Source organism: Zerene cesonia, chromosome 16 (genome assembly GCF_012273895.1).
Source record: "Zerene cesonia ecotype Mississippi chromosome 16, Zerene_cesonia_1.1, whole genome shotgun sequence".
NCBI lineage: Eukaryota > Metazoa > Arthropoda > Insecta > Lepidoptera > Pieridae > Zerene > Zerene cesonia.
Window position 1 is genome coordinate 5,840,307 of NC_052117.1, and position 11,501 is coordinate 5,851,807.

Genomic DNA, 11,501 nt, shown 5'->3' on the forward strand with positions numbered 1-11,501 from the left:
TACACAAAAAAAAAAAACAATATTATTTCAAACGAAAAAGAACTAAAGCTTCACCCTGGGTGGGCTTTTGGTGAGAGGACATTTTTTGTTGATGATTATGTATCTAGTTGTTTTTATAATAACTTCTTTCTATTTACATAATATAAGGTGCACAGACTCCTAAGTAACTTCACTCTAAACCAAAACTTAAGGAATACCAAGTAAAACACTTTTAATAATATTACTTTTTAATATACCTATAATAACCAACAAGTCTACTTGAATTTAGAAAAATTAAATTAAATTCTGTCTATAAATCTTATTTTTAGTGGCTTGCTTGGTCTTGAAATAAAACTTCGCGTTGGCTGAATATCCCCATAGTGGTATTCTAATTTGTATTTCTGCAACACCTGCAGCAGTCACAATTAAAAAAAAAAACAACAATTAATTTTATGCAAGTTTTTCATGTACCTAGTGAATACTATAATTTTTAGTTGGAACCGCTGGTGGTTCGCTTGACGATAATCTCTTACTATGAACATTTGCGTTTGGAGAGACCTGTCTATAAGCATTTGCATGGGTAGGTATCTCCAAATGCGTTGCCCGCCTCAAATTAATACTAAACTCAAAATCCCATCTCAGTGCCAAATGGACCCATTATTACTCTACATTCAATTAAACGGTCGTTTTTGAGTGATGAAAATTAAAAAAAAATGTACCCTTATTGTCAGCAGTGAGATCATAGTTTCCGCAATATTCTGGCCCAAGCACTTCCTAGCGCCATACCCAAACGGGACAGAAGCAAACGCGTGATAATCACTAGAATCTTCTTTGAGCCATCTCTCTGGATCGAATTTTTTTGCGTCATCGTAATGGCTCTCTTTTACCGCTGCGTCTTGTGTAGACATAATGATTAGAGTTCCTCTTGGTATACTAATACAATAGTTAATATAAATCATTTAAAAGATGTTCAAAATTTATAATATTCACTTAATACTGTTATTACGTACTTATATCTATCCAACGTGATGTTCTTTGGTAAAATTCTGGTCAATAGAGGAATCGGTGGCACAAGCCTAAAAAAAATTATAAAGGTACATTGGTAACCAACAGTAAAAATTGTTAACCAAAATTGGTGGTATAACCATTCATCTAATTTGTCTTTAATAGTATCCCAGGCATTCGGTAAAAGAAAAACGAGTAAGGCTCGCATACCGAGGACATCGTACGAGTTTCACCTAAGTAGAGTATTTTATTTTATTACAAAATTATTACGTGTTCATCAATTTAGAATAATAATCGATCGTGGGACATCTCTCATCTCCATTGAAAATTTTCCTCGGACTATAAAGCTCTATATTTTATTATGAAAATAGTAATAAGAACAACAGTTTAAAGACACCAACATAGCGACGCGGGCGGAAACAATACGAAGTGCTAGAAGTGCGAAGAAGCTAAATGAAAATTGGAGTAGAGCACTTGCAAAATGATTCATTGTGCATGCAATTTTTTTTAAGCAAAACTACCAAATGACTGGATCATGGTGTATAAACTGGGTATGTCATTCCTGGAAGAGAAGTGTATTAATTTTGTAAAATGTTAATATTTAAAAAATTTATTCCGGATTTTATTTAAAATCAAAGCTGAAACCTAGTATTTAAATATACTTTTTGTCTTAACGTGACTCTCCCATAAAGATTAAGGCTTTTATATCTCAAATACTGGGTAATGGCAGTCATAAAAACTGATTAATGTAGCAAATTTGTAACTTTTATAACAATTCTTGCTAAACAAAGCTTTTTATGTATGTGTCCTTTTGTTTTCATATGATAAGTACAACATAAAAGGAAAATTGTAGAGGACATTTTCCGAACCTTAATGTTTCCTTTATACAAGCTTGCAGGTATGGAGTGTTTTGTTTAAGTTTGGTTATGTCATCTACTTTTAATTCTGGATACTTTGTTGCTATTTCTTCGTAAAGCTTCATTTGAACTTTCCTATGTTTAGCAATATAGTATAGCAGATATGACATAGAGGATGCGATCTGAAATTGATTGAAAAATTGCATTGGTAAATCATAACATAGTATAAAACAAAGTCGCTTTTTCTGCCCTGTACGCAACGGATTTTGATAGGTTATTTTTATAGACAGTGATTCAAGAGGAAGGTTTACATCTATCAAATATCTCCGAATTCTGGCGTGCGAAGCCACGGGTAAAAGCAAGTTTCTTACAAATTTACGTCAAATATTCATAAAGGTCTACATATGACAAAAATAATCTGAATTAGTCGGTCTTTTTACCAATCAATCATAATTAATGGTTCCAATAGTTTTTACACGTTTAAGAGAATTCATTGTATGATGTGGAAGATCAGAGAAATATAAGTAATTTGTGGAAAAAGAAGACAGAAGGGCTCCATCGAAAAAGGGACGACTTGCCGGCTGGTAAGGCTTGATAAATGTTAGAAAATTCTTTCTTTCTTTTGTTTGATTCAGGTGTCGCTACAAACTAATTCGGAACGTTATATCGTTCGTTTCAAATTACCATCCACACGTAAGAATTAGAGAGGTAGTTAGAACCGACTGATAATGAAGTGGAAAAACTAAACATGTAAAAAAACTTCATACATTATAATTTAAAATAGAGGTACTTATTAATGTAAAAAATACACGAAAACATGATTCACAGCATATCTACCAATGCTAAAGCTATATAATTTTTAAGTATTAATACTTAAATCGATATTTAGGTACCGTATTAACTCCAATAAGAAGCATGTCCATCAAGATCGTGGCGATATCTTCTGCACTTAATTTATTGTCGCTTAACAATATTGCATTAATTAAACAGTTTCGATCTAAAAAAATCGGTATAAATGATAAAATACACATTGTTTTCTCACAGCATACTAAACAAATAATATTATCAACTAACTTGTGACTGTTTCTTCATTTTCAGATAGTTGTCGTTCGGCCTCTAAGACATGCTTTCCAATTAAACTGAAAGTTAAGCTTAAAATGAAGATAACCGCATACGATTTCTCACAGAAAATACAAAAAAAAAAATTATCATTTTGTGCATATTATGATACGACTTGATATGTTTCTACATCCTCAAAAAGATTAAAAATCAATGAGCAATGGCATGTTTAGTAGAATTACCACTGAACCCATGTAAGATATTCAATTCTAAGTATGTAAAAACCCATTATACGAAAATACGTTAACGTTATCTTTAGCAAGTACATATTGGTGTATTGGTGACATTATAAGACTAATCTTTGCACGGATCAAAATTTATAGATCGTACTCAAAATCAGACTAACTTGTCCAAATTATCGCAGTACTTCACCAAGTTAAACCAAGAAGGCGTTGTAAATAGTTTCCACGCGTGCCATCCTGATTCGCATTTATCTATAGCTTCAGTTGCCTTCTCCAAGTTGTGATACATCCAGGACATGTCGCACTGACTGTATACTAGCTCTGTGTCGATCATTGAGAATTTCTTCGAAAATACCAACAAGCCTGTGTATATGGATGTAAGTCGAGTAAGACATTTCTAAAATTCTTGAATTTAATAAAATAAAATTGTTATTTAAAATAGTACACCATAGCTCACCCATACAATCAAACGCCCATTTATGTATTTCCTTATAGAAATCCTTGACTATTTCATCCTGATGATTTCTCAAATTGTAGATCTTTGTGGTAAATTTGTCGCATATCTCATAAATTGCATTAGCATAATGAGTGCTGGCGTTGTGTAATGGAACATCTAACAGGGTCCTTTGTCGAATCCAATCTTGGCCTTGTCTGTAGTTGTAAGAAAATTATTTGACGGTTTACGAGAAAGATAGTTCGTACGAATTGTCGTTTCAACTGATACTCACGCAGTGTACAAGCCACTGTAAAGATTGTTCCTGTGCTCTAATCTATATTTCTCCAATGATTCAAGTGTTGATCTAACTGGATAATCGCCTTCCATTGCGAATACTTTACGAATATGGTCCGGATGATTTAGAAGAACTATGTCTCCACCAACCGGACTCACAAAACGTACTACAGGGCCGTATTCATCGAAAAGAGACGAAAGAGCACGTATCGACTTTCTGTTTGAGACGTATGAACCTACAAAATTGAGACACTGTAGAGTATGGTTGATACTAGAACTAGTATATGTTACATAAATTAAAGCAGAAACTAACGGATGTTCAAGCCAAACGTCAGAATTCCAGCAGTAACCTGTGTTCCAATTTCAGACAAATAATAACGCACTGTTGATAAATATTTTAAAGCTTTCGGGCCAGGCACTTCATCAAACGATAACACTATAGGATCTTTATCTGATAGCACCATTGGTACGACCCTCGGAGCCGCAAATATTTCTTTTGTTGGTGTATTACTTGCTGTTAATACAGTTGTTGAATTCTTTTCTGGTTCATTAACACGATTTACTTCCATATTCTTGGCTGTTTGCATTATAACTATTTGAGCATGTAACCTTCTTCTATTATAGTAAAGATAATAATTTCTTAAAGACGGTTTAAACCACGGAATTTTATTTAGGAACATTGTGATTTTCGCACGTCTTAAAATTAATGGCAAAGCTATATTTTCGTGATAAACAAATTTTCTTTAACTGATTTGAAGGAAACAATTGAAATAATATGAGCTAAAATATGTTTTTAAATTTCGCGCACTTTGTTCACAAAGGTTCACATAAAATTAATAAAATGTATAAAAATATATATATACTTATTAAGCATTCAAGAAATTAAAAAAGGTAAAGTCACACACAATCACACATTATTAAAGTAAAATTGTGCATTTGCTTTCTAAATTGCGTGAGAAATTTAGTCTCTTTGGACCCATTACGAAAGCAAGGTTCACCGTGCATTGGTAAAATAGTTTCGAGTTTTTAAAATGCTGTTTTTTTTTTATATAACTGTTATTTTCGCAGCTTCTGGTAACTGGTATTTCATAGGAAAATGAATGACCAACGGAGGAATAAAATATTATTAAAAGGATAAGGTTCCCACTCGTAAAGTATGAAATTTTGACCGTACATCACCCGTATCATTTGTATTTATATAGTGTTTGAATAATCGAATTTGAAAATTTAATTTAAAGATTAGCATAATTCAATTATCACAATATCAGTGATATCAAGATCACTTGATATTACAATAATTGAAGAATAAAAAATCTTTAAGTGAACGCATAGTTTTATTGCACTTTATGTTTATGGCAACTTAGTGATCTGTGTGCATCCGAATAGAAACGTCAAGGCTAGAATTGAGATCAAGGAGCAAAGGAACTATAGTAGATGGCGGGAGTGATTCAGTGTGATATAAGTGATAGATTAGTATTTAAAATCTTAGTGTAAAAATAGTTATAAAAATGACTAGGTAAATATACATTACAGTTTATGATTAAGAAAGATCACCGAATGAATCTATATGTAGCGATCACATTAATGTATTAAGTCGTAGTAGGTAGTAATAGTAGGTACGTCTATTCAATCACTTGATGATTCCTTAAAATTAAAGTGTGCATTCGATATTGCAGAGCTAAAATAGAACTCGGCGATGTGACACCGCATAATATTAAGCAATTGAAGAAGTTGAATACAGTCGTATTTCCTGTATCATACAATGACAAATTTTATAAGGATGTGTTAGAGGCTGGAGAGCTCGCGAAACTTGCATATTATAATGATATCGTAGTTGGAGCAGTGTGTTGCAGGATAGACACATCAGAAAATTCACGAAGGTTATATATCATGACCCTGGGATGTTTATATCCCTATCGAAGATTGGGTATTGGTACGTTGATGGTGGAGCATGTGCTCAAATATGTCGAACACGATGGAAACTTTGACAGTATCTTTCTGTAAGTACAATCAATTGTATGTTATTTTTTTTAAATAACATTTATTTGCTATACACATACTGTAGTTTTGAAATTCAAGTAGTGCTGTAGGTTATGTGTCAATTTTCTTTTTTTAATTGCTAACCTTGTTATTCAATGTAAGTATTTCTCTAAATCAGTATATATTTTTGCATAGCAAATATATAACAAGCATCTTATTATGCACTTAAATCAAACAATACAAACAAACCATCAAACAATTTATTGTATTATATTGACAACCCATATAAAGTGTCTATGCCCTAGTGTTTAATTATAATATTTCACATAAATAATTTACATATTTTATTTAACTCAACTAGAATGATACAAGTTACTTGTATAACAATCTCTGTTTTCCTTTAGCCTACCAGCTATAACCCAACAATTGTATTTTCAGACATGTCCAAGTGAATAATGAGAGTGCAATAGATTTTTACAAAAAGTTTGGCTTTGAAATAGTAGAAACAAAAGAACATTACTACAAGAGAATAGAACCAGCTGATGCACATGTTTTGCAGAAGACAATCAGACGAACAAACAATGTGTCATTAGTCAACGGGAATGTGCCACATGCAAAGACTAATGGGCATGATTGAATGCTAATATGAAACTCAAAAAAATCTCAATGCAGTTTTTACGCAAGTGATACTTAAGATAAGATTCGTAATCAGGTCCCGATAACCTACAGATTTTGATAAAATGAATATTTGAACAGTGGTTGTGGTTTTTTACATTTGAGGCCATAATGTTTGTTTGAGATTTATTTCTTAAAGTTTTACGTAAGGACTCCAGTGCTCATTGATGATATGTGTTACTTGCACTGTTAATTGATGTGTTTTGTTTTATGTTTAATCCAAAATGTGAACAGACTCACAGCATGTATGTATAAACATTAAAAAAATTACTACAATGAAACATTAAATAGCTCTGGTCATACATCTCAACCAATGGAATGCTAAATCACTTGTTGAATATTTAATGATTTTGTATTTATGTAAAATATTAGGTTTTAAATTGTATTGATTCTTCTCACTACCTTACAATCTATTGTTGTAAAATATATTTTAGCAGCAGATTTCCTTTGTAGCAAATTTTTTATTTTATTTAAAACACAATTTGATGCTTTCAAAAGCATACTTTGGCTAAAATATTTTCAACATTTTTGATTCAATAATTATAGTTTTATTAATAAAAAAAAAAGAAATGTATATGTTACTAAATGTTACCAAAAAGTCAATTTGCCCTCTTACACAAACTCAATAAAATATAATCTCTGAATATCTTTTTTCAATTAGTACAATAAACATGATTAACAAGATTTTAATTGTTTCATTGCTATTCCAATTTTCCAAGCTTCCTCTTAGTTGATTTATAAGTACCACAAAAATTGTTGCAAACTAAGTGTTCTACAATGCAAATTGTAATAGTTGTAGAAAAATGGCGACTACTTTTTTCGTTCAAACATTAAAAATGTAAAAGAATTTTATCTATAGGATCAATCAGGGTTACTGTAAGCACGAGGGATTGGAAATAAATACCAAAAAACATTCAACTACTTCAAAGCTTGTTATCAAAAGATTTTATTTTTCTTTTTCGATTACACTGACAGAGTATAAGTTTATTGGGAGTTGTTTTCCATCCCTCATGTTCACAATTATCGACTTTAATTACTAACTGTTAATATTTACCCATTGGTAATTATTACCAATACCTAAATATTTACGCTAGACGATGTTGGCAAATCCTTTACTATAATTTTTTGTCTTATAATCTGAGCCTACTATACCGAAGAAAGTTAAGATTTACGTTTGCCTATTATGCTAAATTTCTATCATTTGGAGGTTTGAGTCATTCCATAATCTAATCGCCAACAAATTAACGTTTGTTTTAAGTATTTTATAGCTATATCAATACAAATCATGAAAGTTACAAAGGTTACGTAAAATAAAAGAATAACATACATCTCATTTCTTTATTAAAAACAAAGACAATGTCTAACTAGTCTTCTGCGAATATAAAACAACATCAAATTACAACAACATTTGAAAATAATTTATAACTTTACCATATATCTCAATCAAAACAAAAAAATAGATTGTACTTAATTATTAAATCTGTAATGCAAATAAGACCACAGACCAGGAGAATTGAATGTATACTTCAAACAATTAAGGAAGAAAATTACACATACAATATTAATTTCACATTTTTACATTTGCATATCATCATAAAATATATATATTTTTTGAACACATGTTATAATTTGATAATATGTGTTCCTAATAAGCAAATACAGAGGAGAAAACCAAAATGCTCCCAGTCTGTCATGACCTTTAATATTAACACATATATAAGGCCAACAATAAGAATAATATGTACCTACCTAACAATTATAATTTAATAAAATTACATACTAGTATAATAAATAAGTGGTCACACAATATAAATATAGATTATTATATTTATTGCACATAGATAAAGGATTGTCTAGATGGTTTTAGGTATGTTACACTATTTGTTTTTAACGAGTTAACTACAGAGAGATATAGGAAAACAGATTCTTTTGAAATCAGCTAAGCTAATAATCTTGGGATATAATTTGAATAACTTTTTTTGCCTTCGTCGAGGTACCGATAAACAGTATTTAAATCATGACATCGATCGATTTCTAGGTATTAATTTAGAAATGATTCTGGTATTAAAGAAAAATAGAAAAATAAATTATAAGTATTGCCTTTGGTTAAATTTTATGTGCCACCATCGTATTTCCTTATACATAATATTCGAGATAAATCAAATAACTAATACATATGCCATTTTTTGATCTAGTTGGAGAGACTAAAGTTATTTTGTGAATGATGAGCACAATAATGTGATGTGAGCAAACAAGTATTTCACTAAATTGTTACATAAGCTGTTAGATACTTTTTTCTTTTTAGAGTGTAATACACCTTTTCCATTATAAATTTCTCAGTCCATCACGCATAAGTACACTAAACAAGCACTTTTCTTTTTAGAATACTGTCTGCTTTTACAAAGCATTATTTCTATCACAGACATGTCTAAATATATTGCATTAAACATCTATATTTAAATCATTACTTATTTAATATTTTCTAAGTTTCATAAATATGAAACATTATTGAGATTCTATAGTATATAATATATAGATAAGATCAATTAATGTGTTATATATTTGCCTTGATGGTGATAGAAAGGAATGTTTAAGCCGTATTATCAGAAAATATCTATTGCACATTAAAATTTTTATACATTAAATATAGCACATCAATATAATTATACACATACATACATGAAAATATAATTTTACAACCTTTTACGGTTTACAAGAATAAAATTGTACGAAAAGAATGTGTACCTATGTATGAAATGATCACTATGAACACAATTATTACATTTAAAGCATAATATGTATTGTGATACACCAAATACTGCATTTTGGCATTTTACTACATTTAAGAGTGATGCATTTTGAAAGATACAGGAATACTCTATCTATGTTATTAACTAAATCTATATGAGCGTTATTTGTGTAAAATAAATAAGCAAAGAAAATCACTTAACCAATAATAATAATAATAAAAGCCAGAGCATTATAGCTATAATTTGTTAAGAACCCCGAATAATAAAGAAATAGTATTCCTACGCTATTTCACTGCCACATACAACACAGAACATGATAGAAATCATTTAAAGTTATGACTAATAATTTCTACTCGAGCCATATTTAAAATGAGAACAGTACAGAAATTTTTTTACATTGTATACGAAAAATCTATCAAACTTAGCTTAAGTTGGGGTTTGATATTAATTACTTAATGATTTATCAGTTGTTAACTTTTCTTAATTTTATTTAATTACAGTCTGGAATAAAATATCATAAGAATTGTAAGTACTAAAAATATATATTAAAAGGAAGATCATCATCGAAAATTAATATATTTTTGGTGCTTTTATTTTAGTATAGTTTAAAATAAATTCACAATTTTATAATCAAGACGCAATAAAAGGACGGAGCATTGAATTCAAAGCTAATTTCAATTACACTTATCATTACATGGAATGTCTGAATTGGTGATGAAAGCAATTAGTAATAAAATAATTGTGATGGAAAAGAGCCTCTATCTTTCAAAATGCGAAACTACCAACTACAATGTGAAATTTAATTACAATAATAAATGCTAATTGCACAGCAACAAAGTGACGTCACAACTACGTCCCTAATGGACCTACTCATTAAAGAAGTATGGTTTTCCTTCAAATAATTACGCTCTGGTCCTTTTCAATTTATATAATTTACTCACTTTCGTAAATACTTTTATTTAGAACTCCTAAAAATTGTAGAAATAAATTATTTACCTTTGGTCAAGAGGCCATTCGATAAATATAATTCATTTTAATTAACAAATATTTTTTTTAACTACATAAAATAAAAATATTTTTCAACTGCCACCGCTTAACAAATGAAATATTGACGTTGGCATTTAACGCCATTGTTTGTAACCGCTAAACGATTCAAAGTAAAAAAATATTTAAAATATATTCAACAATGCGGAACTATATATTTGTTCCCATATATATCTCACATTTTTTTTATAAATGCGACTGGCAGAAACCTGGAAACATGCCTATAACACCCAATTCATTAATTCATAAATCATTGTTTTCAGAGCCCGACGCATTTTCCAAGTCGAGTAACTGTTTAATCCTTTCTATGCATTTTAGTGATGCGTCGTTTGCTTCCTTGGCCATCTGTAAATAAAAGTTAACCACAGATAATATATAAATTACATACTCATAATTAAAAAATACGCTATTTTTTATCTGAAGTTTTGTTAAGATAGATAATAAGCATGGTATATTAATTCAATGTTCCCTAAAAAGTAGAAATATTTATGATTTTGGAGTATGTTGTGTGTATGATTTTATATGTCTGTCATTCTCGTTTTAGCCGTGGAACGTCCACTACTGGACAAAGATATCCCTCTAAGATTTCCACCACATCCTGTCACTGGTGACCAGCATCCAAGGGCTCCTGCCACTCGGACCAGGTTATAAGCTTCTACTGGCATTACAAGAAGAGGTGTAAACTCAACTATATTTTGGCCTTTAGCTCCATTATTTATTTATATGAACTAAAATCGAATTAATTGACTCACCAATGATAAGTTAAGGAATCCGTGTGGAAGTCCCTCCAGCACATCGATTTCCACTTCATTACCCAAGCGTTTCAGCTTCTTGGCAAACATCACACAGTCGTCCAGGCAGGGGTCCATGTGTACGGACTGTGGAATATATATAGAATCTCTATAAATAAAAATGGACCCGTATTTCCTTGTGTCACACGGGAACAGCGGGAGTGAATTAGCTAATTCTCTTTCTTTTGATTTTTTTTTAATGTCCGGAGAATGTTATGGAAGAAAAACTTAGGAAATTAGCGCCAAAAATAATAAAAATAAAATAAGATGATCTATCGACTTTTTATACTTCACGCCTGCACGTATGTTTGTTACTCTTTCACGCGAAAACCACGCAACGGATTTTGATGATACTTGGCAGGGATGCAGTTTATATACCAGAATAACAA

At 30.6% G+C, this 11,501-nt stretch overlaps 3 protein-coding genes across 4 annotated transcripts in view; 1 reads left to right on the forward strand and 2 right to left on the reverse strand.

Moving 5' to 3' along the window:
- Positions 1-278: 278 nt before the first annotated feature.
- On the reverse strand, positions 279-4,459 carry LOC119833065 (probable cytochrome P450 301a1, mitochondrial). The gene is made up of 10 exons (XM_038356938.1): positions 4,186-4,459; positions 3,871-4,108; positions 3,600-3,793; positions 3,307-3,505; positions 2,916-2,980; positions 2,735-2,838; positions 1,854-2,023; positions 990-1,055; positions 699-912; positions 279-389 (listed from the first exon to the last, which is right to left on the reverse strand). Exons 1-10 carry the CDS (start codon positions 4,457-4,459, stop codon positions 279-281), a joined length of 1,635 nt encoding a protein of 544 aa, XP_038212866.1.
- Positions 4,460-5,227: 768 nt separating this feature from the next.
- On the forward strand, positions 5,228-7,211 carry LOC119832937 (probable N-acetyltransferase san). Its single transcript, XM_038356768.1, has 3 exons — positions 5,228-5,388; positions 5,549-5,872; positions 6,291-7,211. The coding sequence occupies exons 1-3, from the start codon at positions 5,381-5,383 to the stop codon at positions 6,487-6,489; spliced, it is 531 nt and encodes a 176-aa protein (XP_038212696.1). The 5' UTR covers positions 5,228-5,380; the 3' UTR covers positions 6,490-7,211.
- A 640-nt stretch (positions 7,212-7,851) lies between these two features.
- The window catches only part of LOC119832926 (hormone-sensitive lipase), an 18,266-nt gene continuing 14,616 nt past the window's right edge, over positions 7,852-11,501 (reverse strand). For both annotated transcript variants that reach the window (XM_038356754.1, XM_038356753.1), the window contains exons 15-16: positions 11,074-11,199; positions 7,852-10,666 (exon numbers count right to left, since the gene is read on the reverse strand). In XM_038356754.1, coding sequence (XP_038212682.1) covers positions 10,565-10,666; positions 11,074-11,199 — 228 coding nt within the window. In that variant the 3' untranslated portion in view covers positions 7,852-10,564. The remainder of the gene's footprint in view (positions 10,667-11,073; positions 11,200-11,501) is intronic.

What these genes read in the sequence shown, in the direction of transcription:
- LOC119832937 (XM_038356768.1), top strand. An exon ending in AACTTTGACAGTATCTTTCT is followed by an intron (nt 5,873 to 6,290) that starts GTAAGTACAATC and finishes TTGTATTTTCAG; the next exon opens with ACATGTCCAAGTGAATAATG.
- LOC119833065 (XM_038356938.1), bottom strand. Translation starts at nt 4,459, where the DNA reads ATGCAAACAGCCAAGAATATGGAAGTAAATCGTGTTAATGAACCAGAA. An exon ending in ATGGGCGTTTGATTGTATGG is followed by an intron (nt 3,506 to 3,599) that starts GTGAGCTATGGT and finishes CCATATACACAG; the next exon opens with GCTTGTTGGTATTTTCGAAG. An exon ending in AAATGAAGAAACAGTCACAA is followed by an intron (nt 2,839 to 2,915) that starts GTTAGTTGATAA and finishes CGATTTTTTTAG; the next exon opens with ATCGAAACTGTTTAATTAAT.